Here is a 25,657-nt window from a genome sequence, read left to right as displayed (position 1 = left end):
TTCTGATTTGTTCAGTTAGCCATGGTATTATTATTCCCCGATTATTTACATTTATTATTTAATACATGTTATGCTATTTTACTGCTACTGTTGTATATTGAAGTTATGTATTATATTCCTGTCTGGGAAGCTAATCCATACATAGGATACTCAGCCAGGTGGAGGCATCGTCAAGTACCTCAACTCTCTCACAGCAGAGGCTCAGGATCTCACTGCAGGAGGCCAGAAGATAGGGTGGTGATTGATAGGGATGCTGACACCCCCAGTCAGAACAAAGCTACATGTGTGTGTGTGTGTGTGTGTGTGTATATATATATATATATATATATATATATATATATATATATATATATATATACATACATACACTATATGGGTGTATACAGAAGTATTGGGACACCTGACCATTACACCAACAGGGACTTTTATGACATTGCATTCTAAATACATAGACATTAATATGTAGTTGTCGCCTTTACAGCTATAACAGATTCCACTCCTCTGGGAATAAATTCCACAGGATTTTGGGGTGTTTCTGTGGGAATGCTTGCATCCAGTAGAGCATTTGTGAGGTCTGGCACTTGTGAGCATTTGTGAGGAGAAGGCCTGGCTCACAATCAACGTTCTAGTTCATCCAAAAGGTGTTCAATGGGTTGTGGTCAGTGTTCTGTGTTGGCCAGTCAGGTTCTTCTACACCAAACTCATCCAACTATGTCTTTATGGACTTTGCTTGGGTGGGGGCTTCATATTAATATGTATCTGGAATGCAATGTCATCATGTTGGTGTAATGGTCAGGTGTCCCAATACTTTTGCCCGTATAACATATATATGTATGTAGCTTTGTTCTGACTGGGGGTGTCAACGTCCCTATTGGTCACTCCTCTAGACTATCTTCTTTTTGTCCATATAGTGTATGTATATAAAGATAAAAACAGCAATAAATTTAACTAGTAATTATTCCCACACAATAATTTAAATTACTTAAAATAATGTTTATCATTATGACACAGAGAACATCTAATTCAGTTTTAATAATGTTTAAATTGGTAACACATCCATAGGCAACATCTATATTTGCCTTTCAACTGCAATCATGTTTTTCTCATGTTTTAAAATGGCTTAAGCCTTCACAATTTGAAATTTACTTTAGAGTTCCTTCCAAGGATATTTGCACATCAACAACATAATCAAACAAAACTATGACACATTTTTTAAGATGTCTTGCAGACCTTTATTACTAAGTAAGTAAACATCTGTGACTACTTAGTAAAGTTATATATAAAAGGACAAAATAATTTGACCGTACATTATAACAATATACAATTTTAAGGAAATAATTGCTTATTTAAAGAGAAAACTACAGTGACATTCTAATAAATACTTTAACGTTTGCTGCATTGGAAAACAATTATATGTGCTTCATATTATACAAAGTTTGTTTTTGATATGTAGCCCTAATGCCAAAAAAGTGACATATCCACATCTAAATGGGCAATATTACCGTAATACCCTCTTTAAACAAATCTAAGAATACTGTTTTTTTGTTGTATGAAACTTAGTTCTGTAATTTTAGACTAAAAAGCCAAAGATAAATTAAAACAAGGAAGAACATTGGAATCATTTAGAAAATTTTCCAAAATACACATATACCGTATTCAAGTAAACATTTTTAAATCATAACAAGAACAGAGATATATATAAATATTTACATAATGCCAGATCAGTCAAATGTTTCAGAATAGAAGGAAAGTTCACTACAAATATAGCATTTCTAGTCTTTTTTTTATACCAATATGAAAATAAACAAAATCTTTGTATAAAGCAGAACAGGATCCGTTCATGGTCCAGATATATGTCTTGGCATTCGATAATGTTCAGACTTCACTCTTGCTTTCCGTTCCTGTGGGTTTCCATATTTCCATTTACTTGGTGACAATTTCAGTCTTTTTCTTCTTTTATCTGTACACCACACTCGTTCACAATATTCCTCTACCTTCTGGAAATTACTGTATCCAATAAGTTGCAGAAATTCCTTGTACCAAGATTTAGAAACCTGAGGGATGTTGGTTTGTGCTGGACAAGGCATCTTCTGAACTGTTTCCTCCTCTTCCTCTTTGTGAAACATTTCATCTACACGATCTTCTTCTACAATCTCAAGGCTGATTTTTCGAATGATATGCACAAAAGTGTTCTCAACAGTTTGGCAAAAGTAGACCCCAGCATCTGCACGATGTAACTTTAGAAACAGAAGGCCATAATCTGTTTTGATAACTCTTTCATCTGTTTTAATCTAAAAAAAAAAAAAAAAATCATCATACTATTACAAGCAAATTACATCTGTGGGAATTGTTACACTAAACAAGGGGATTTTCCTGTCCAACATGACAATAATATGATAATATAACACCAAGTAGGTGCGGTGGATTGTTTGGAAAGGGCAAGATAGTTTAGGTGGTAATGGAGAGGAATGCTTCTAGGAAAGTCTGTAGTTTGAATGTGGAGCAGTCCTTATTAAAATGACATTGTCTGCATTAATATATGCAGGAATTACTTTTCTTTCAATATTTCCAAAGGTGGGAGAACTTGTATTCTGAAATTGGACTATACTGCTGAAAACAAAGGAACTGAATAGATTTCATAACATGATCATTTTCTGAGGCTACAAAATGAAAATAAAATCACATGTAATATAAAGAAACACTAGATGACAACAATGAGTTAGATGCATTGATGGCAAACTTCTTTTTTTCACTTCACATATAGTATTATAATTCTCTGACTGTATTTAAAGTTGTCTTACCTCCTCTTTTCTTGTTTCATGTGGTTTCTGAACAAACCAGACAACCTTAGATTGTAAAGAACGTGGCATACATTCCAACAGAGTACTGTTGTGTTCAATACCATAAACTATTTGTTCTTCTGTTTTTTCCAGAGTTTCACCTTAAACATAAGGAAAACATATTTTTAAAGAGATAATCAAGCTGGCAGTATACGACAATGCATTTTAATTATAAATATACATGAACTAGAATAAACACTGTTATAGTCTGCAGAAAATTCATATTCATTATTTGAAGCTATAGACAAATTGTGGTAAAGTATGCAGTTTGCATTCATTTAGGAAATAGCTAAATAGATTTCTTGAATTTGCTTACCATTAAACTGTTGTCCAAAGCATTGCTGGACTGCATTCCCATGCCGCACATCCTGCCTTCTAAATCGCCTATTAAAATGAAATTAAAGATATTCAAATTATTTAGGTATAGTTTGTATTTAAAACTGGTGAATTAAAGTTTGCATGGCACATTCTCCTTGCGGGAAGACGGGACAATTTTTGTAACTTTGCTATAGTTAGTTTTAGGTGACAGCGATATAATCAACTCACATTTTACCTAAGGAAACCTATATATTTTCTTTTCAGGACATGTTAAAAGGGACATACGCCACTTTAATGCATTATAGCTGAGAAGTCCTTTTAATTTTTTTTGCGGTGTCCCTCTTACTAGTGCATTTGCCCCTTCTCCACACTACGCCATCTCCTGTAAGTAACAGTACACAACATAGCAGAGGGTAGGCACACATAAGAAGGGGTTAATTAAGGTGCGCAATTAAGATGATGAGGCTTTAGCTTTCCTGCAACATGTACTGAATAAACCCTAGTAAGAGAATCTACATACTTAAATTGGCAGAAATGTAGACTGCTGCTTAAGGCTTACAAAAACGAAATGATGGTTGTTGACTTATTGGTCCCAGACGAAGATACAGTAGTTTGTGATACATTTTAGTTGACCAATGATCTCAGAGGTCTCATCTTCAGATCATTTACATTAAAGTCAGATGAGGACTTAAAAGCCATAAATGCCTGTTTGGACATGCAATGCATATTCCTTGTTAATATACGTATACTATGTTTATTACAAATACACATAAACATATAAGCAGACCTCAAGACTAGTTGTTTCTAAAACAAATATATCATTTGAAGTTATTTACCTTTTGTTATGGGCCCCAGATGGGTAGTATCTGGAGCAGGAGATGCCATCCCATGCACAGTACGGATCTCGAGCCAGACAGCAATCTGCACATGCTGAACCATACATCTCACAATGATGAATTTTTACTTGAGCAATACTAAATTCCGATCCAATGTACAGTTGTTGCTATTTAAGTACAAAACATAAATACATTAGCTCACCATGTATACAATATATTCACAAAGTCTGTTCTTTTCAGCTAACTTTTATAATAAAATGGCTTACAATGGGATACAGTATATATTAGCTGATTAGTTTGTAATGAAATAAGTTTAAACTGAACACTTTGGACAGCAAGCTATAGTTAACTGCATTAAGTTACTCTTCTTAAATATTGACCAGTTTAGAATACTTGGTACATTAGTCACATCTTCATCTAATTAAGTTGGCTTCAATGAATGGCTTGGTAATTTCAACACGGTTCTGTAGCAATGAAGAATTTCAGGACAATATAATTGAATTGTCTGTTCTATATACCTGACCCAAATGTCATTGCCTTAACCCTTATTATGCAGTCACAATACTAACCCCAATCCAAACACTCATTATTTGGTATACATGTTACTTAAACCTTAAAACATTACATAATTACATATGTAATTACATTATATAATTCTGATGTCTGTATTGTATTGTGTATTAGGTATTAGTTTCATACCTAAACCCAATGTCATATTTAAAATGTTTAGTTTACTCATGATGCCATGATTTTCACCTCTATACTAATACAGCCAGAATCTGAATATGCTAACTATGATCTAGCTCTGGACTTTATTGGGTAGTTTTGAACTTTTGGAAGAAGAAAAAAACACCTTTTTCTTGAGTTTAAACAAGGTCACCCCCATTTATAATTTGCACGTAAGTTCTACCTTTTTTCTGTTCAGAAAATACAGTAGAATGCCAGGTTGAAAAGTAAATTGCAGAAATATGTGACTCATAACTATTTTAGTTAAAAGCTAAAATTGTCATTGTACGTACTCGTTTTGTTGATATTTCCATAGAAATAATAGGAACGGGATCCTGGGGGGGGAAAAAAGATACAATAAGAGAGTTATTTGAAACAAGCTTGCAATATAATTGACGGCGGTGACATTTATTTCAGTTCACTAAGAAAGATTAATGTCTGATTTATATTATGTCACATTTATTATTATGTCACATTTATTTATAGAATTAATTGCAGACTCTGTAGCGCTATTACAATAACATTAAGACTAACCAAAACATACAGCATTTTTTGATAAAAGTATTTTCTGTTCAGATGTCAGAGGACCGTCTTTCATCAAATGAGTGTAAGATGATACGTAGTAGCAAGTTTGTGAAGGCAATGCAACAAGCAATGTAACAAGTAATGAGCCAGTCTTGAATATCATGCCTTCTGACCAGAAAAAAAAAGGAATTCTAATGACAATATTTTATGGAAAAGCTCTGATCACGTTATTAGTGCAAAGAATTGTAGATATTATGAATAAGATTAAATTGATCATTTAAGGATGGAAATAAATATACATCAAATAAAGAGCAGGTTATATGTTATATTAAGGAATACACATTATCCTTGTGGGAAACCTCACGAAAAAAAAGGTCAGATAGGTAATTTTCTTGTAAGATTTGCTACTTATTCTCATTAATTTCATAATTGCACAGTCAATGCACTCAGGAAACATAATTTAGCAATTATTGTTCATGGAGAGAACAATGCAAAAGTCAGAGATATTTATTCAGTTTTATATGATATAGATATATTAAAATATGGCTTTCTTAAAGTTGTATCAACCAATGCTGTCTTATTTTGTAGTTTTGGATAAATGAATATAAGCACCCGGTGTGCCTAAAATATCAAAAGATAATTGATTGCGTTTTTCATAAAATATATGATATGTAATATGTACAGTGGCTTAGTGAAGTTAATGTTTTGCGATTTTTCTTTATAAAGCAGTATTTTCTGAAAAAGAAAAGTATCAAGAGTATCAAGGGGAAAAAAATATTTAAATATAATGTTGCACATTTATAATATGTTTCTATCTGGTGTAGAAAAGATTTGCAAACTGTAATATAGTATTGAACTGAGATCCCTTCTTCATTCATTGAGTACTACTAGATTACGCTTAAGATGCAAGAGAAACTAATGTTTTCAAAATATGTGGGTCTGGAACCTACAAGAAAAATGCTTTAAAAATGAGTTTTAAGCAGGACACACCGTGTGACTTTTTAATCGTTGGACTATATCTTCCATAATCCTTAGACAACTGATACTGGCACAGAATACAATAGGGGTGGTTTATGGGGTCTCTGCCTCAGGATGTAACTGTATTCTTGGAAAATTCTGTGCAGTGAGTATCAACCCCTAAAAAGACAGCTGTAGAGCTTCCGCCAGACAGGTCCATGCAAAAGCAAAGGTTGAATCACAGAGCATAACATTTACATTTTACATTAAAACATGTCAATAATAAGAAATAATATCAGTACCATTATATGAAGAGAAGTTGAAGGCTTCTATTTAGATAGCTAGATGGATCGATGGATGATGGGATAATGGGAGATATTGTCAAAATCAGCTAAAGATAAGTCATTAGTTTGCCATCTATTGTAAGGGCAGACTGTTAAATGATTTTCACTATTATGTTAATTAAATATTAACTGTAAATGTTATTTGCTATATTTTATCAACCAAACACCTGAAATAAGGTCATGTACGTAGAGAGTGAGAAGAAAACTCATAAGCCGTAGATTAAGACCACGCTAACGGAATAGATTGGAGTTTTTCTTGGCTCTAATGTGCCCTTTGGGGCTATGTTTACTAAGGAGTGCCAACCCTAAAGTTACCTCTAGACCCGTCTTTCTCAAATAAACAGTAGGGTGCTTTATGGTTTAGTACTAATTAGTAAATCTCAGTTTCACCATTAATTAAGAATGGTGGTTGCCTGTTCATTATGAGACGTGTGCATTTGTGGTCAAATTGGTTTCCTATGAGTTGATCAATATTTGTGTTTATGTGTGCTACCCATATTATCATATTATTATTTTGCATGATGTAATATGGTTTTATTTAGAAATCACCAATAAAACTGGTTTCACAAAAAAAAAAAAAAAAAAAAAAAAAGACTAACCAAAACATTCACACATTGTTAACATTGTCCAGAATTATTAAAACATTACATCTTTATAATACTGGCAGATATTTGGTACTACAACATAATTGCTAATTAAAGAGATCAATTCCCAAACCCTCTAAAACAGTAATAACTAGTAGAAGATGCTATATCGCTAAAGTGTATCCACCAGTTCCTAGGAACATTTTCATTCTTTATATTTATCTTTGTGGTAAACACACACAATGCTATTCTTATAATAATATAGTAATAATAACTATTACAATTTACAATAAATAGATGTGCCTGTTTGCAGTCAAACGTCCCTTAGGGCTGCTAGACATATGTCTCCCATTTTCACCTTCACCATAACCAGAAGGCAATCACAAAAATATGTTGCTCCCTGGCTAGGAAACTTTACAGAGAGACTTTTAACCCTACTTAAAAGGTAAGGTAATGTATACACACAAGATTGTCCTCTTAAATGGGTGTCAACTATTAAATAACTATATATTATTATAAATAACATTATAAACATAATATAAATAACAGATATGATGAAACACATCTTTCTGGAGATACTGGGAGCCATAAAAACATTAAGGTTCAAAGCTGGCTAGCAGAATTGCTTACGACACCACTGGTGCGATGAACACACTTTTAAAAAAAAGTAAACATGTTAATTCTAATATTGCATTACCTTAAATACTTGAAGTTCTTCAAGAATAACCTCTTCCATAGTCTCAGTGTCTTGATTGTAAATAGTAATAACTTTCAGTACAGTCCCTTTATCTAATAATCATAAAGGTAAGAACAACAGATAGTAAGCCTTTTAGAAACATTTTATTATTTAATCCAATGTATTACACATTTTAAGGTGCAAGTGTCAAAGTTTAATATATATATATACTAAAGACTATTTTTTTTAACTTTGATTGCATCCCCAAGATTTTCACATAATTCACATATTTGTTAGTAGACTACATTATTAAATTGTATAAAAGTATATTACATTGCCTAGTATTAGATATATCCACTCCTTCGTCATTAATGATAATATTCCCCCAGCCCCCTCCTCTGCCAATTCAATTGGTGGAGTTGATCATAAACTTGGGGCACTTTTAGTTGGTAACAAACAGATAAGGCAGAGAGGTTTAGCAAAGAACAATGTTAGAATCGTGTTTTTTGGGGGGTTGCCACTGTTGACCTTGGAGTTATTAAGTTCTGTGCAGCATTTCGTACAAGCAAACTAGTTGTGTGTTTTTTTATTTTATTACCAGCAATTCTAAAAATGATGCTTAATGTATAAAGTAAAAACTACTAGACTAGATTTCCCCTCCAATTTTACTCCTAAAAGCTGCAGTGCAATCTATAATAAAAACTATTTCATGCTCTTAGACTTGGATTTTTCTGATAGACTGACCTCTCATATTGCTTCTCTGCTATTTCTTCATGGATGTCACAACACTACCTGAAACTTAATCTTTCTAAAACTGAACTCATTATCTTCCCTCCCTCCATCTCCACTCCACTACCTGAATTCTCTATCACCATTAACAACACGACTATCTCTCCTACTAACCAGGCCCGATGCCTTGGGGTCATCCTTGACTCAAACCTCTCCTTCATCCCTCACATTCAGTCCCTCGCCAAATCCTGCCGCTTGCACCTAAAAAACATCTCTCGTATCCGCCCATTCCTCACCCAAGAATCCACAAAAACCCTTGTTCATTCCCTTATCATTTCTCGTCTTGACTACTGCAACACTCTTGTGGTTGGCACACTGTCTCGACTCTCTCCTTTACAGTCTATCCTAAATGCCGCTGCTAGGCTCATCTTCCTTGCACGTCGCTCCTCTTCTGCTTCCCCCCTCTGTGAAACCCTCCACTGGCTCCCAATTACCTTTAGAATTAAATTTAAGATCCTGGTACTGACATATAAGGCCATCCATAATACTGCTCCTCCGTACATTTCTGACCTCATTAGCAAATACTCTCCTACTCGATCCCTACGTTCCTCCCATGGGCTAAGGCTCTCCTCCTCACTCATCACCTCTTCCTTTTCCCGTCTACAAGATTTCACTCGAGCTGCCCCATATCTCTGGAATCTACTCCCAAGGAACCTTCAGCATTCTCCCTCCCTCCCAACTTTCAAGAAACATCTAAAAACCCACTTCTTCAGAGAAGCATACCATCTTAGCTGCTAGAACTTCCTTGTCATCGATACAACCCCCACAATACCTCTCACCCTTTCTCTATGCCTTATGTTTGTCACCCCATTTCCCTCTAGATTGTAAGCTTGCGAGCAGGGCTCTCTCCACCAAATGTATCGGTTTGTCTTAGTCTGTCAATTCTTGTCTTGTCATATCCCTTGAATTTATGTATTGTATTAAGCGCTGCGTAAACTGTTGGCGCTATATAAATAAAGGATAATAATAATAATAATAATAATAATAATAATGGGCCGTACCACAAATCTTTAAATCTTAAATAAAAAAAAAATTAAAAGGGTTAAATCTGTGGCCTATAATCAGGATTAAAATGTCAGGCTGATGAATGAAACACAAGAGAGTCCCAATGTTTTTGAGCTACACATAACTCTTTTCCATACAGAGGAGGACTTTTCTGCTCTTGCGCTGTTATCTTTCCTGATTGGGGCTCTCTTTTACTCCCTCCAGCACCTGCTCACAAATCTTATTATAGACCACAAAAGAAATCCCTTCTATTAGTCTAATTAGCCTATATCCAAAGGCAGTCTATAATCAAGACAATATGACAGATGCTTAGAAAATGGAAATATCTATTTTTACTTTCAGCAGTGGTAAATTCTACCAAAAATATTTTAGTCGTAGTTTTTAATGTTTTAATAGCCAATTGTTTAATACAAAAATATAAAAAAAACTACTTTATAAGAAAATATTACCTGTTCCAATGAAGACAACATTATATGGTCCATCCTCTGCTTCGACTCTGTCAACCACTATTTGATTTAATTTGTATTTTCCATCTGCTTTTACAAGTATTGGCTTTCTATGAACAGGCCTAATAGACTTATACATCAATGGGTGGCTTCTAGCAAAGCGAAGAGCCTCATCTGGATAATCCTTTGTAGTGGCATAATGGCCTCCATTCACCTTACTGGCACACTAAAAAGACAAGAGGAAATACTCAGCTAGGTTGTCAGACACATACAGTCAAGACAAGTCAAAACTCATGTCTTCATAAAGGTATCTTCTTTATTTTTAAATAAAAAAATCTTAAATCATTCTCTCATGTTGTACAGGAGTTTCACACTGACCACATATGCTAAAGCAGTCCAGCTGTGGCCCTCCAAACATATCTGAGTATCATAAGACTTGTAACTGTTTGTTTCGAGGTAGTCCTGACATATGGTATTCAGTTGAATTAGTGATACTATACAGAAGACATTAATACTGCACAATAATTCAAATGTACAGTATAATGTATACTTGGTTAATGGTATACGATTCAGTTGATAAAACTTTCAGGAGTTACAACCCTCCATTAAGTGTATTACTAATGACTTAAATCAGATAGACAATTTAGACACAGACAATAGTATATGGGTTGAGTAAACAGGGTGATGATGCACAGATCACAATGTTATTGGACAGTGACTAGAATTACTTTTGACATGATACACAGAGGTTATTCTTCTCAGAAACTTTTAAATTGAATTTCAATTCAATCAACAAGGTAATTTTTTTCTTCTACACAGACCATGGCATTCCCGATCCTCATCACTGGCAAATGCTATTTTACCCATTAGTGTCACAATTGCTCTTTATAAACCCCATATATAGCTTTAGTTATTCATATTATTTAGAAATGAGTTACATTCAATGTGTACAACTAGATATTCACATCAAACATATCTAAGCAATAAAGCCATCGTAAAAATCATAAATGTCATTATGCCATATGATTCTTCTGTCTTTCATTTTTGAGTAAATTAAACGGTTAAATACAACTTTGACCCCCAGTTTCTGGAAAGCTAATATAAGTTAACTCAAATAATATTTTTAAAACTTAGTTTGTTATGTTGAATAGTGCTGATGCAACTAATGAGTTTCATTTTATCCACAGAAATTGGGAGATAATATGGTTTGTTCCCAACAAATAGTACTAAATAGTAACATCAAGAGTTCTGATGTTATAATTTAATTCCACTGACTAATACACATTGAGCTTTCATACTGCACAACAATCAACCATCATATGGAACTTGATTGCCTTTTGGCTTTGTATTAGCTCAATTTGTCATGCCATTCTTCGCTGAATTATTTAGCTCAGCTGGAAGAACAAAGTGTTAGAGTAAATGATTGCAGGAAGCCAGTTTTGGCTGATTTGACATTCCATGTAATTTTACCATCTTTTGAATAAAGCTGACAAGTCTTAACAGAACAACTTACCGTGCCTGGTCTGGGGTAAGGGACTTTCCCCTCATACATTGACCAGTGATAGTTTGGGCCTTCTTTGTGAGCATACGGGCCATTAAAGGCTTCTCGGATCTGAGCCATGTGATACACACATACTGCGTAGCCTTTAAATATGTTGCTGAAAATATAGACATATTTTTGCTTTAAATAAAAATCTATGTAACTAAAAACACATAGTTTAAAAAAATGATTTACAGAAAGTTATGTTTTTTTTGAAAGCGGAAATTGCATGTTCACGGTAAAATGCACCACGTACATTTGGGCTTCAAAAGTCTTACATGACGGACGCTTTGTACCTTAAATCTGCAGGGATACATCAATTGTATTACATCTTTCAAAATGTTTATAAATCCCTACCTATTGCAGTTATGTGATTAGAAAGCAAATTAAATGTCACATTCATGAAATAGGACATTCAGTCTATGCATTCAGTGGCGTTATATAATAATATATTATAGCATAGCTGTGTTCAAAGTCAATTATACAACAACTCTAGATGTTTATGTAATAAACCAAGAGACTGTGGTAGTACTGTGGCATTCACATATTAACTTCAATATAATTAATGTAAGTACTGCCAGTTTTTGCTGCTTTTTGAAAAAATCTAAAAACAAAACTATAAAGAATGCAATGAGGTACAGAAAACTTACGGGTTGTGTTTCTGTTGTGAGTGGCCAAGATGAAGGAATTAAACACTGAGAAAACGATATACTTTGTGTATAATATTTAGGTACATGGTCAGTATTGATTAACCAATATGTATATACATTACTCAGCTTATAATCTGTTTGTAACAAGCTGACAAGACTTTGTTTCTCAAAGCTAAAGGTTAAATGACGTTTAAGTAGCCATTTTCATTTTGTTCTATTTATGCCTACATTACATTTAATTTTAGATTGCCCTCAAAGTCTGTGGTGATATTAGAATAGGATGAGAATTTAATAACAACATTTAAGCTGACAATATACAAAACTGACAATAACATTACCGCATGTTAAGACATACTGGCACAGAAGACGAGGGGACTTTACTCTTGCAAGCTTTTTCTTGCTTTGACATTACCCAGGGGGGTTTATTATGAGACCCTCGTAGATCCATCAGTATCCTGGCCGCCATTACTGTTTTTACCTCATTAATCAAGAAAAGCAATGCTGCTTCCCAGGCTTACCATGTAAGGTATAACTATTTTGGAAAGTCTAAATTGTCTGCTATTTCTACTTAAAGACTGACTAGAAACCTCAAACCAATCCAGTAATTAACCTGTCAGCTTATGCTGGGGTCGCAGGCATGTCCACTAGTAGTCATTCTAAATTAATTTCAAAATGAAATATGTATTAAACTATTATGTATTGAGTTTGAAATACTTCTGTATTCTTTTGTGAAATGGAGGATACACAAGTAAGACGAATATGTTATCTAAACTATTATCTTACCTCGTTGTACTAAATAATGCAAATATCTCTGGATTCTTACTGTCTCTGGTGTGTAACAAGAAAACATCTTCTGCATTAGGAAAACATGATAAAAAGACAATTTAATTTTATTAATATCGAAAATCAGCAAATACCAAAAACACGTGATGAGTAAACCTTTTAATGTCTCTCAACTAATACTGAATAGGTGTAATGCTCATCTATTTATGTGTATATATATATATATATATATATATATATATATATATATATATATATATATACACACAGTAGGTATATAGCGGTACAGTAGGTGGAGTAACCTTTGCCAATTTAATCGTTATTTTATTTTTGGTGGTAATAATAGGAAAAGGACACATGAGAGATGAAGCCCATTGGGGCATTTTATTGTATTATACTTTTATGATGCTAAAAATTTGAGATTTGCTGTTATGTTATTGGAATTTATTTTAATGTAGCATGATTGAAATACTTATCCTTAATCTGCAATTCACTTACCGAGTTCATCAAAGTATGTGTCAATTCCATTGGGTCCTGGGACTGAACAGGTTAGCCTAGCTTTTAGAAAGGTGGTCCATTTATTTACCATCATTCTCTGTCCTCCAATATCATTCTAAGAAGAAAGTACATTTTAAAAATATAAAATGATCCACTGTGAAAGAATTCCTTTTCATAATATACTTTTGTAACAAAAAAATATCAAACTGTACAATGTCAGAAACCAGCCTGGACTATGTGATCCTATACTTTATATATCTCCCAATGCTGTAGTTATATGTGAACTGAGCTTAAATAAGTAATGTTATAAAATGACAAAGCTGAGGTTATTTGTTCTATCTATGTACTACATATGAATTAAGTGAAGTACGATAGAGCTTTACAAACATTTCTGATGCGTTCTAACATGCAGGGGTCAGTATTTGTGATCTCAAAGGTACCCTCCTCAGAAAAAATAGTATACATAAATGTGTGTGGTTTTTGTATATAAAAATGAATTGATGGACTTTTGAGGAGTACAGCCTCCATCACCCTGAGCCAGAATGATGAGGAGGGTGATATGAGTTGTAGCCCTCAAAAGCAGTTGTCCCAGGGGTAAAAAGGTGGAATAGTTGTCGAGATTCATATTTCCAATATGTAATCCCTTTGTATGTATGCCTGTCCTGCTATACACCGATCAGCAATCGAAAGGTGTGCGCCGGACTCGTCGGTTACCTGGAGAACATATGGCACCAGGATGCATCCATGGAGGCCCCACCTCGCAACTTACAGAACTTAAAGGATCTGCTGCTAAAGTTTTGGTGCCAGATACCACACCACACCTTCAGAGGTGTCCATGATTCGAAGGGTCAGGAGGTATGTTCTGGAGGCATACCTGGGAACTCTCCGGGTTTGACCTGGAGATCTCCGGGTGAAGCTCTGTTTTTTCTGGGTCAACATCCGATTCCTCCTGGTCGCGGCAACGGGGTCTTGACACACCCCGCTCCCTGTCCCGTTGTCCTTTAAATGGGAGCAGTGGCGTCGCTACAGGTGGGCAAGGGGGTTATTCCTTGCCCCCCCTGTTGCCCCCCCCAAATTTGTAACCACCCAGGACAGTCCTTGACTGCTAACGACGGCATGGTGCCGTCGCTAGCAGTCCCAGTCAGGTGCTAACGACGGCACCATGCCGTCACTAGCACTATCTTACCTTGATGGAGGTCTGTGGACCTCCATCACCACCTACCCCAGCGATCTGCCCCTCACACTGAAGGGCATCACCGGGGCCACCCGATCTGCCCGGTGACGTCTCGCGCAATGACGCGATGACGTCACCGCGCAACTTTATTAACAACTGACAATTGTCAGTTAAAGAGGTATGGGGGCATGCTGCTTAGATGCCTGTATCTCAGGCATCTAAGCAGCTACATACCCCCAACATATACCATTGGAAAGATAATCGCCAATTTATAGATTGTAAAAAAAGAATAAAAAATATTAAGTTAAAAAAAATAAAAATGTAAAAAAAATGATTTGGGGGTCTCTAAAGGCAGATAAAAAAAGATCAAAAAAAGTAGTTTAAAAAAAAAAAGTATTAAGTATTCTAGCTAAATGATCACTGTGGTAGCCAATGTTACCACAGCGATCATATAGCTATAAAAAGTCACATTCCCTTTTTAAAAATGGCCGATACTAATTTTTAATCCTATGATCCCTTTGATCATGGGGTTAAATTTAGCCAACAGTAGAGGGAGGCAATTTTTGAAATCCTGATGAACTGCAAATATTATTAAAATCAGCCATTTAGCCTGTGCGGTACATGAGTAACCATCTCATCCCTGCAGTGCCTTGCATTTTTACTGCAAAACTTATTTTTGCTGTAAAAGTGATTTTTTCTTCTCCCTTTACCATCATTTATTTGGGATTGTAAGGGGAAAGAATGGTGTGTGCTGCTGTGAGTAAATGTATGGAAAGAGTGGCGTGTGCTTCTGTGAGTGAATGGAGATATGAAAGGCGTGTGAATGATCAGTAATTAGGGTTGAAGCCTTGACGTGGCATTACTGCTCACGTAGGAAGTTAAATTATGGCACAAAAAGTACACATTTGCAAAAACGACATCCCTTGGCGCATCAAATGAGGGGCTGCATGTGTTTCTAGTACAAACCTGGAGTGCGCAAGACACAAATGAACATGTCGTTATGGTTAGAAAAAACATATTTTCAAGCCAAAGCGACATATTCCATCATTATTTGTGCACTCAACTTTTGTCCTAGAAATGCATGTAGCCCCTCATTTGAAGCTCCAAGGGGTGTAGTTTCTTAAAATGGATGAATTATCTGAATGAGGGAGAGCATGAGTTAATATGTGGATGATTTGTCTGAATGAGGGAGAGCATGAGTTAATGTGTTTGTGTGTATCATAGATGTATAATTGTGGAAGGGCAAAGATGGCACTAGCAGGATGTTTGAGCAGCAGTGGGCAGTCCTGGTCGCATCCCACAAGGGAAGGCTCCTGGTAGCCGTAGTGAAGAAGTTCCCAGGTATGGTTATGGCTGATCAGTGTATGTGGCACGTATCGGGAAGTACAGTTTGCCTTTAACTGTGTAGCAATTAATAGCTTAACTGGTGCAGAAAAATGTATAGGTTTCTCTAGGTGAAGTGGAAGTTTGCGTCCTAAGTCTAATTATGGCAAAACTTTGACCACCAACACTAAAAGAGATAATGTTATAGTCATTGAATTTGGTAAACTCTGTCACTTACTGCGCAGACCCGACCCACTCTGGAGTAAATAGCCTGAACTCCATTGTCTTCTTCCATTGCTTTTTCAGTAAAAAATAAGTATATTTTATTATCATCTTTGTCTTCATTGTCTGGAATCATGTAGGAGCCTACAAACTTTGGTTCTAGGGTGCCACAATAAAAAAAAAAAATATCAATAACTTTGTTGTGAAACAGCTTAAAAAATAATATGACCATAGAATCAGTTTTGACCAAATCAATGTTTGTGTTTATTATCTTTGCATCTATCAAATACATATTGTATGTAGTAATTTCTAAAAATATTGATAGTAGTAGTACAGACAGATGGATATAACCAGATAGAGAAATATAATCAAAGTCTGTTGATTAAAAATCTTCCCTACCACAACATATACCGGTACTTATCATAGGAAATCTAATTTTCTGCTCTAGTAGCATTTGCTTTATTACAATAAGTCAGACACCGTGCAGATAATATATAACTTTGTTGCTAACTTCATCGAGACAAGTGACAAGCAATACTCAAATGTATCAGATTTATCTGAATAAAATGCTCTCTTATAAAATATCAGGACGGTCAAGGGCAGCGATCAATTAAAAAAGTCACCTTTAAGGATACGATCATCATCATGTTCTGTTCGAATATGGGGTAGATGTCCCATGCTTCTAAATAAAGTAGCGTCTCTCCCCCAGAAGTCATTGTACAGACCAACAAATAACTCACCACCTATGATAGAATATAACATTGGTTAAAAATGCTTAAAAAAAATCTTTTTAAATCTCATGCTTTACTCCACTTTTGTGGTGAACCATTCAGTAGTTTACAGACCCTGACTTCCATATTCACTGATTGGATGGAATACTAGCAAGTTGATAAAATTCAGTGAAATTTGATACGGTTAATACATTTTTGGGGTTTAAAGTATCTTAACATAAACAACTATACTAAAAAGCTTCTCTAAGAAACATGTAAAGCAAGTTAGGAAAAAGATGAAATTACATTGTATGCTTTTTCTTTTAAAAATGGATGGTTAACTACGGTCGGAGGTCAAAATACAATATGTGCTAAAAATGGAGGCGAATTTATAAGAGGATTTAACCTTACAAAAGATGGCAAGTGAGACAGGAAACTTGAAACCCAGAAAATGTATTGTTATAAGAAGATCAAACATGTAGCTACATCAGTGATCACTAGGTGGCAGCCTTGTACCGGTCTAGGGATGGAGTTTAAATTGAGTAAAAACTTTCAGCAAGCCTTGGCTGTGTATATATTAATGCATTATACAACTGTATACAACAGAGGTTTTACTTCATGTTGCAGAATGGATACACAGTGATAATTTGTCTTGTCATAATTATATTATGTACCCGTTTGGTTTACTGTGATTGAATAAAATGTTTTAACATAATAATGAAATTGTTGATACCTTACTTATTTGATGCATCTCTTAAAATATGATATATATTTTCAAGCTCTCTGATCATTAATTTATATACGTATATATTTGGTGTGGTAGAAATTAACTCTATCACAGAACCATTACACCACCACACAATCCAATTCTTATTACACATTTCGGTTTGTAATAGTTGACCCTCATGCATTATGCAACATTTACTATGGATTAGGGTGTGTTCACTAATGGACATAATTAGAAGTCCAAAAAAAGTTGAATGTCAGAATGATGAGACATTTTTTCCTTAATTTTTCACTCTGGCTAATCAGCATTCACAAGGGAAAGGGACAAGCATTAGATATATAAGTGTGCTGACTTCATTGTAACCCGTCAGTAACAGCAGTTATGGACTGATGAGAGTTGGAGTGTGACATGGTCAGTGACAAGTTAATTACAGTGTTGAGAGCCTGAGATTGATGGCCATTGATCATCTACCATACTGCAATTCAATGCAGTAGTTTAGTTCAGAAAAATTACTGGGGGGGGGGGTGAACAGAAGAAGCTGTAGTGTATTATTTTTACTATTATATATTATAATATATATTATATAATGTCATCAGATTCTGCAGCGCTGTACGAAGGGTAGACAGGACATAACAAGTAGTATTTAACATAACAAGATGACATACACAAACAGGTGAGGCGGGCACTGCTCAAACAAGTTTACAATCTAGAGGGAAATATGGTATGTTATCGTTAGGGATTGACCAGCCACACTAGTAAAAGTATTGCAGGAAAGCGACTAGGAAAGGTTAGCTAAAGGATGTTAAGGCATAAGTTTGTAGGCATCCATAAAGAAGTTGGTTGGCAGTCATTGAAGAGATTGAAGAGATGAAGGTGGTACTGTATATTAGTTAATTATTGATATACAGGGACTACAGCAGACATTTTTTATTTATTTATTTTAGGGCTGCTGTCTCACTTTAAAAATTAACCTCTATTTTTGTATAATACAAAACAATAGCTCATTAAAAATATTAGTGACAAAATTAGGCAAGTGACTGTGCTTGTACAGTGGTTTAGTTGTTTAAATACTGTTCATGAGTAGAGTTTATTAGGACAGTTGCATATTTACTCTACCAGCCAAACATCTAGATTGTGGACAACACAAAAAATCATTCTTATATTAATTGATAAATATTGCTGACAGAATCAGGCATTTGACTATGTGAAATTCGGTAGGGTTAGTAAATTTTCATTTTTCTCTCCTTTACCAACAAGTACAAAACATATGGAAATATGGAGGGATTCAAGTTTTCATGGGTTGGGCACAGCTGGCGGCAAGTGTGTACAAAAAAAGTAGCCAGGTGACTCCGGTACACCAGCTCCAAGAAGGCTAAAGCCTGTATGCTCAGTCACTAGTTGAACTACCACGAGCCGCATGCAGCAGTACATTCACGCTCTAGTAGTGCTGATATGTTGTCCATCTCAGGTACCAAAGTAAGACATGACTTTAGAGCTCACAGAGGGGTCATGTGGTGGTGACTTTATGGCATCCAGGTGAATGATAGCTATTCTATGACAAAGCATGGAATAAAACCACTACCAGTGCCACCACAACCACCCCTGGTGCTACTACTACTGCAAGCACTACCCAGAGCAAAGATGGTGTCACGTTAGCAATCAGACGAGGAGTCCAAGATGCAGGATTGCTAGTAAATGTGTGAATGTAGGAGTTCCTCTCTGGATCACCAATAATAATGAGGGTGTTCACTTGACTAGCCACACAGCCGAAGTCGAGACGCAACTGGTGTGCCACCCGAGACATAACGGCCCCTCTACTAAAGGATAGTCAGAGAAACACACTGCCCTTGGTAATGAAAAAAAAGGATAGTCAGTATGTGAGCCAAGGTCCTCTCCACGATTGGAGGTGAGCACTGTTTTGTTATAATAAGAAATTTAGCATTTTCTGCTAAATTATTTCTGACAAGCTTTTTTTTGACTACCTCATTACAAGTGACACTTGGGCCAGCATGCCTCCTGGGCTATAAGTTACCATCCTGACTCTTATGTAAAGGACAGAAATATTTAAATCTTAATGCAAATACATTAATAAATAAGTAAATGCTTACTAATGAAACATATTCAGCGTCTCAGTGAGCCAGAGCAATATAATATATTACATACTCCTTTTGTATTCAATGGTTCATGAATCTGCAAGCTCATGAGGATATCATTTAGTGAGGTAGCCACATATAATTGCATATGCGGTTTTTGAGAAATATAATCCTTTTTTTTTCTTTAAACCACAAGAAAACCTGCAGGGTATTGTTCATGAAATACAAAAACCACAAGATCATTTTTATGTAAGAGGTTGACATTGTTTTAAGGACAATGGGTGTATAAATACATTCAAACTAAACCATCTTTTCAAGGAATATTATGAGATCTAAATTGGTTAGTCCACTAAATCTACAATTTCTTCTGTTTCTCTTAAAAGCAATGATTATATTTTAATATTTTATGAAAGTAAAGAAAACTGAACATATAATGCATATTTTACAGTTTGACCAATATAATGCTTATGAAATTCTAAAAAACTACATAACTAAAAAAACAGATTTGTTGTCCAGTTTCTCACTGTAATCTAGAAAAAGATTTGCAGAATATAAATAATGCTTCCTAGGGTGGGGAAAGAATCTGAATGCTTAGTACATGGAAACTGTTCATAAGTGTAGTATGACACACATTAGAAATTAATTCATGCTTCAAGGCAGCTTACATAGGAAATTAAATGCATAATGGTCTTTAGTGTTCATTAGCCAGTTTGAGTGAATACAAACATAACAGAATATTGTCCACTTATGGAAAAAGTGCTTCAATTACCAGTAAACGTAGAAACAATTGAAGAGTCTGGGTCATAAGGGCATCTCCCACGTCCTCTTTCTACTTTCTGTAGTTCAAGCTGAAATATATGCTCCTGTAAACATTAAAACATTGTTATTACACAAGCACACAATGTCATTGCTTGTTTGTTATGTATGATGCATTCAAGACACTGAGGTCTATTCTCTAAAATGGAAGCTTTAACATTTCATCACATGTCACTATACACTAAAGTGCCAGACTCAGCTCCAAACGGACATGTCAGCCCTCTGATATCAACAAGTCACCTGCAAACTCCCAAGTAGGGCGCGGGTGGTCTTGCTGGGGCTGCGGGCGGGAGCGGGCGGTCAGGCACTGTACCTGCGGGTCCCGATAATCCCGCGCAGTCCCGCAAGGCTGTCTTCTCGCTGCTCCATAACAGTGTCTCCTATCTTGCTCCGCCCAGGAACAAGGCGGAGTCACGTGATGTGACATCACTTCCTGTGACTCCGCCTTGTTCCTGGGTGGAGCACGAGCAGAGACGCTGTGAGGGAACAACTTGCGGGACTGCGCGGGAAATCAGGTAAGGAGGCGGACGTGATTGGCCACAAATGTGGCGGGAGCGGGCAGGATTGGCCACAAATGTGGCGGGAGCGGAACACCCACATTGCGGGAGCGGGATTAAAAAAGCAGTCCCGCGCAGGGCTCTACTCCCAAGTTACATTACATGGGGCATTGTATCCGATAACAGTTTGTTGGCTTAGTGTCAAAACTAGAGCATTTGTAAGCAGGAGTTTGAAATGTGGTACTGTAATTTAAAATGGATGTTAGACAATAAACACAAATGGACACATTTTCAAGGAAGTGATAAGCTGAGAAATCTTTTCTTAACTAGCACATTTGTTAATAGTTAGGGTGTTGACAGAGGTTTCCTAGTGATGGCTATTTTTATCTTGGAGCTAATATTGGACACAAAGAGCCTTGCTTCCAGAGCATTAGAATACCACCTTTGGGTTTCTATTTTCTCCTTAATGCCTCAGTATGTTGCATTGTGGTCTTAGTAGGTCAAATATGGGTGTCAGATTCAAGATCTCCACATTACCTTCACAACAATCAAATCATCCACACCCAATCGGGCCCTTTCCTTCTACCTCATTTCCTCCAAACCTACTAATAGATTGTATGTTCTCAAGCACAGGGCTTTGTTCTCCCACTGTAACAGTATGTTTTATTGTATTAATGTTATTGTCAATTTTATATTGCCTTTGTTATTTTGCTGCCCCTACTATAACAGCATTATGAATCCGCTGGACATATAAAAATAAATGTGATAAAATGTAACCCAAGTTGTCTGTATTTGGCCATTTGGTAAAATTAAATTGTGACCAATGACAAAATGAAAATATTGCAACAAAAGTATTAACAGATATCCAAGCTGCACCTGAGTAGTAACCTCAGCTCATCTGAGACTCCATTTTTAACATTTGGGGAAAAGAAGGGAGATCTACATATAAATTTTTTTTTTTAAAGTGCGGGCTAACAAGTCCTAGAAGTCCGGTGCAGCCCCGTTGAGTCAGCAGGACTTAATAGGTGTATTAACAATGCCAATTTAAGTGAGTGGTATCAGGTTGTTTCGCTTCATTTTCTTGTAAAACCTAAAAAGGACACATAGATCTTTAGCAAAACAGCCCTCTGAGCAATTATGTATCAGTAAATTGGATGATGTATTTTAATACCTCAAACACTATTTAATTCATTTAAAGAATTCAAATAAAAAATGTCAGATTAATCTCTCATTTCACTGTTTTAGTAAATTGAATCTAAATAAGGACAAATATCTTTTTTATAAATGTTTTTCACATACAAAATTTAGGTTTCTTTCTTAAACACATTACCAGACCCAGAAAATGTATTAAGCTTAGCTTATAACACTTCCCCAATTTAATATATATACGATTAAGAAACTTATTTTTTACTTGAGATGTATACACAGTGGTATTGCTATAATCAATACACAGAGATACAAAACAATGAACAAAATAATCCATTACTAGTTGTAATAGATTTTCCACCACAGTCCTTGGAGATAAAAAGCATTACTTCATTTTTCTTTAAAGAACTTTTTCACATCATGAATGAGTACCTATGAATATGGTCTACTGACAAAGATGCCCTAATTAAAATAACAACAATAAAAGATCCACTGTGTTAAATGATTGCAGACGTATGGCAAAGCCAAAGGGACTGCAAGGCTTGTATGACGCTAATACATTTACAGATGTAATTAACAAAAAAAACAGCTTGTGACTGATGGAAGTATTTTCATTTAAGCTGAGTCATTTCATTTAACTTGTTGCATCGATTCATTTCCACATGTTGGCAATTTAAATTGAAAAGGGATTACATATGAAAATATCTATTAGATAAGGGTACATAACCTTAGAACTTCCAGCTATTTTGACACTAAAAACCTCCAGTGAACTCAAGCTATTTCAATGCTCCTTCAATAGCCTGCTCATGACATTAACCCTATTGAAAACACATGCTACAATTTAAAAGAGTTAAGGAAGGTCCAGTTAAGTATTAAAACCTTACAGTTTTGCTGCCAAATACAAATAGTGTTTAAAGTAAATTAAGTAAATTGCTTGATTATATATATATATATATATATATATATATATATATATATATACACATTCAGATAACCTTACATTCTAATCATGGTAAATTATGTTCACATTAGCATAATTAACAAGAATATAGATAAACAAAATATTTTTACTGATGTAAATATTTGGTATACACAGTTTCTTGCATATTTGCTACATGAAACATAATAGCTATTATGAGTTGCACTGCTGTTCAGGATCCACATGATGTCACAACGCTATTATAAATGCTTAACATGTCAAAAATAGTTCTTTACAAAGACATTAAATACATTTAAATTGTGTTTAAGTAGAGTCTATAAAGTCACTGGTCAAGATGTGCTACCAAGTGCTCCGCGTTTCTCAGAATCTTAATTATGCACACAGATATAAACCATTTCATTTAGGAACTCCCTTGAAGAACTTACAAACCAAGCATTCCTTCAGAGTTGAGTTAAAACGAGCAAATGGCTTTGACTTGCCACAATCCACAATCTTAGTCAATCCACTAACATTAAATCAATCATCTTCAAGGCAGAACATATTCGGATCTATAGGTCTAAATGTCTTCAAGCTAATAGGATCTGAGTCAGCCTATTTATATTTCCACACATTAAATATCTTTTAAAAGGTGGTATAAGCACACTAGGAGTGTCAGCAAACAAATGCGAAGCTGAGTAAGGTTTCTGGCTTCCATTAAAATAATATCAGGCATTCTTGTTTTCCTGGCTTAGTGGTTGCTCTTAGGTCCAAAAGAAGCAAGAAAAATGCTTTAATGATGTAATTCTTGAAAAATGTTCAAGTTACACCCTGCTGTAAACTGCTTAAATTGTGTGGTTGTAGAATAACAATACTTCAGAAGTTAGAGTTGCCTGTGGTTTACCACTGAAAACACTGCGATTTAAGCTTTCACCATGGAAAATATGTTTTCAGGCTTCTTGTGTAAATAAGTATCAGGAAGGAATATGTATGATACACACTTAACCTTTGAAACGAATGTGAAACAGAACACTGTCTTGTTCAGTAATGTAAATAATCAGAAACGGAAATTCATAAAATCTTCAATCTTTATTTCATTTTATTAAGAGGATAACATAGAGAGACCAATTCCTCACTTTCGCTCTCCGTATTATATAATTAACTACCATCTGCCCCGGTGTTTTCAAGATGCATTTGCACCCTTTTTAAAAACCTTCCTTTTAATATTATCCCATGAAGAATTAGAAACATAGAGTTTGACAGCAGGTAAGAACCATTGAGCCTATTGAGTCTGCCATTTCCCCCTGATATAAGACTCAGGTCTTAATCAGTCCTTTATCTTGTCTTGGGTTCAGTATAGATTTATGCCTATCCCTTACTGTATTAGCCTCTACCAATTCTGATGGAAGGCTTTTCCATTTATCTACAACATTAAGCATCTCACCCGCTAGTTGAAGACTATGACTTTTTGTTCTAACATTTCTCCCCTTTCAAATAAACTTCCATCCTGTACTTTGTTGAATCCCTTTAAGTATCCAAATACCCTCTTTCTCATCTTTCTTCCAAGCTATACATATTGAGTTTCCTTGGTCTTAAATTAAATTTAAGCTTCTGTTTTTAAGATTTTACTCCTTCTTATATTTCTACCACATATAAAAAAAATTATTCTTAACATGGCCCCTCTGCATATCTCATGGCTTATTTCTTTCTTCCTCTCTTCTTTTCTCCCTGTTAAGACTTTTTATGAAACACTCCATATTAGAGACAAAAAACCACATAGCCTCCGCTTGTCTTCCTATGTTGGCTTTTCTCCTTCAAAATTCAAAATAGTAAATCTGGAAGTATTGCCCTATTCATCTCTAGCTCCATATTTGTTATCATTCTTCATTCAATTTAGGATTGTAAACTTCAAGAGAAGGTCCTAATATGCTGTGTTACTTACTCACTCCCCACTTATGATGGGCTGGACAGAGCCAGACATTAGGAGTAAGCCTTGTTCAAGCCTATGTCAGCTATAATCACAAGAGGGCACTCACAGTAAAAATATTATCAGGAGAAAGCATCTGCACTTGTATTAATGTGGAATTGTACACTGTGTTACATGTCATATATTTATGAGCCCTCAGGGGCTTTTCTGTTGGTACGTTATGTAATATTTGGTAAATAAACTGGCGTGTAGCATTGTCTGCTTTTTGGTGTACAGCTCTATGTTAACGCATATATAGAAATGCTTTAGGATCACAAACAACCAAAGTGACAGGTTGATGCAGTAGTGTCACTTAAAAACTAAAAGCCAGTTAAAATGTTATTAGCTATTGTGCAGAAAAGAAACCCGACAATATGTCTTTAAACATCAACTGACAGGTATCTTGCTAGTGTATTCCTTTACAAACCAGCAAAACCATAACAGCTTAGTAAATAGACCTCTGTCTGTATTACGAGTGAGGAACAATAAACTTATAAAGCTTTGCTCCGTTTCTAGTTCATTTTTTATTAGTGATCAATAAGGCAGGACA

The 25,657-nt window shown here is 35.3% G+C and overlaps 1 protein-coding gene across 1 annotated transcript in view; it reads right to left on the bottom strand.

Annotated features, from left to right (window-relative positions):
- Positions 1-1,838: 1,838 nt before the first annotated feature.
- The window catches only part of LOC149298834 (semaphorin-3E-like), a 44,839-nt gene continuing 21,020 nt past the window's right edge, over positions 1,839-25,657 (bottom strand). The window contains exons 4-16 of the mRNA XM_089487200.1: positions 20,536-20,629; positions 16,860-16,979; positions 16,253-16,395; positions 13,518-13,632; positions 13,020-13,089; positions 11,560-11,704; positions 10,050-10,272; positions 7,828-7,919; positions 5,014-5,055; positions 3,995-4,161; positions 3,157-3,224; positions 2,802-2,941; positions 1,839-2,291 (exon numbers count right to left, since the gene is read on the bottom strand). Of these exons, the coding sequence (XP_089343326.1) occupies positions 1,839-2,291; positions 2,802-2,941; positions 3,157-3,224; positions 3,995-4,161; positions 5,014-5,055; positions 7,828-7,919; positions 10,050-10,272; positions 11,560-11,704; positions 13,020-13,089; positions 13,518-13,632; positions 16,253-16,395; positions 16,860-16,979; positions 20,536-20,629 (1,872 nt within the window). The remainder of the gene's footprint in view (positions 2,292-2,801; positions 2,942-3,156; positions 3,225-3,994; positions 4,162-5,013; positions 5,056-7,827; positions 7,920-10,049; positions 10,273-11,559; positions 11,705-13,019; positions 13,090-13,517; positions 13,633-16,252; positions 16,396-16,859; positions 16,980-20,535; positions 20,630-25,657) is intronic.

This window comes from Sceloporus occidentalis, unplaced genomic scaffold (assembly GCF_023333645.1).
Source record: "Sceloporus occidentalis isolate IW3139 unplaced genomic scaffold, rSceOcc1.0.p SCAF_31, whole genome shotgun sequence".
Classification (NCBI taxonomy): Eukaryota; Metazoa; Chordata; class Lepidosauria; order Squamata; family Phrynosomatidae; genus Sceloporus; species Sceloporus occidentalis.
This window is presented reverse-complemented; position numbering and strand designations above follow the sequence as displayed.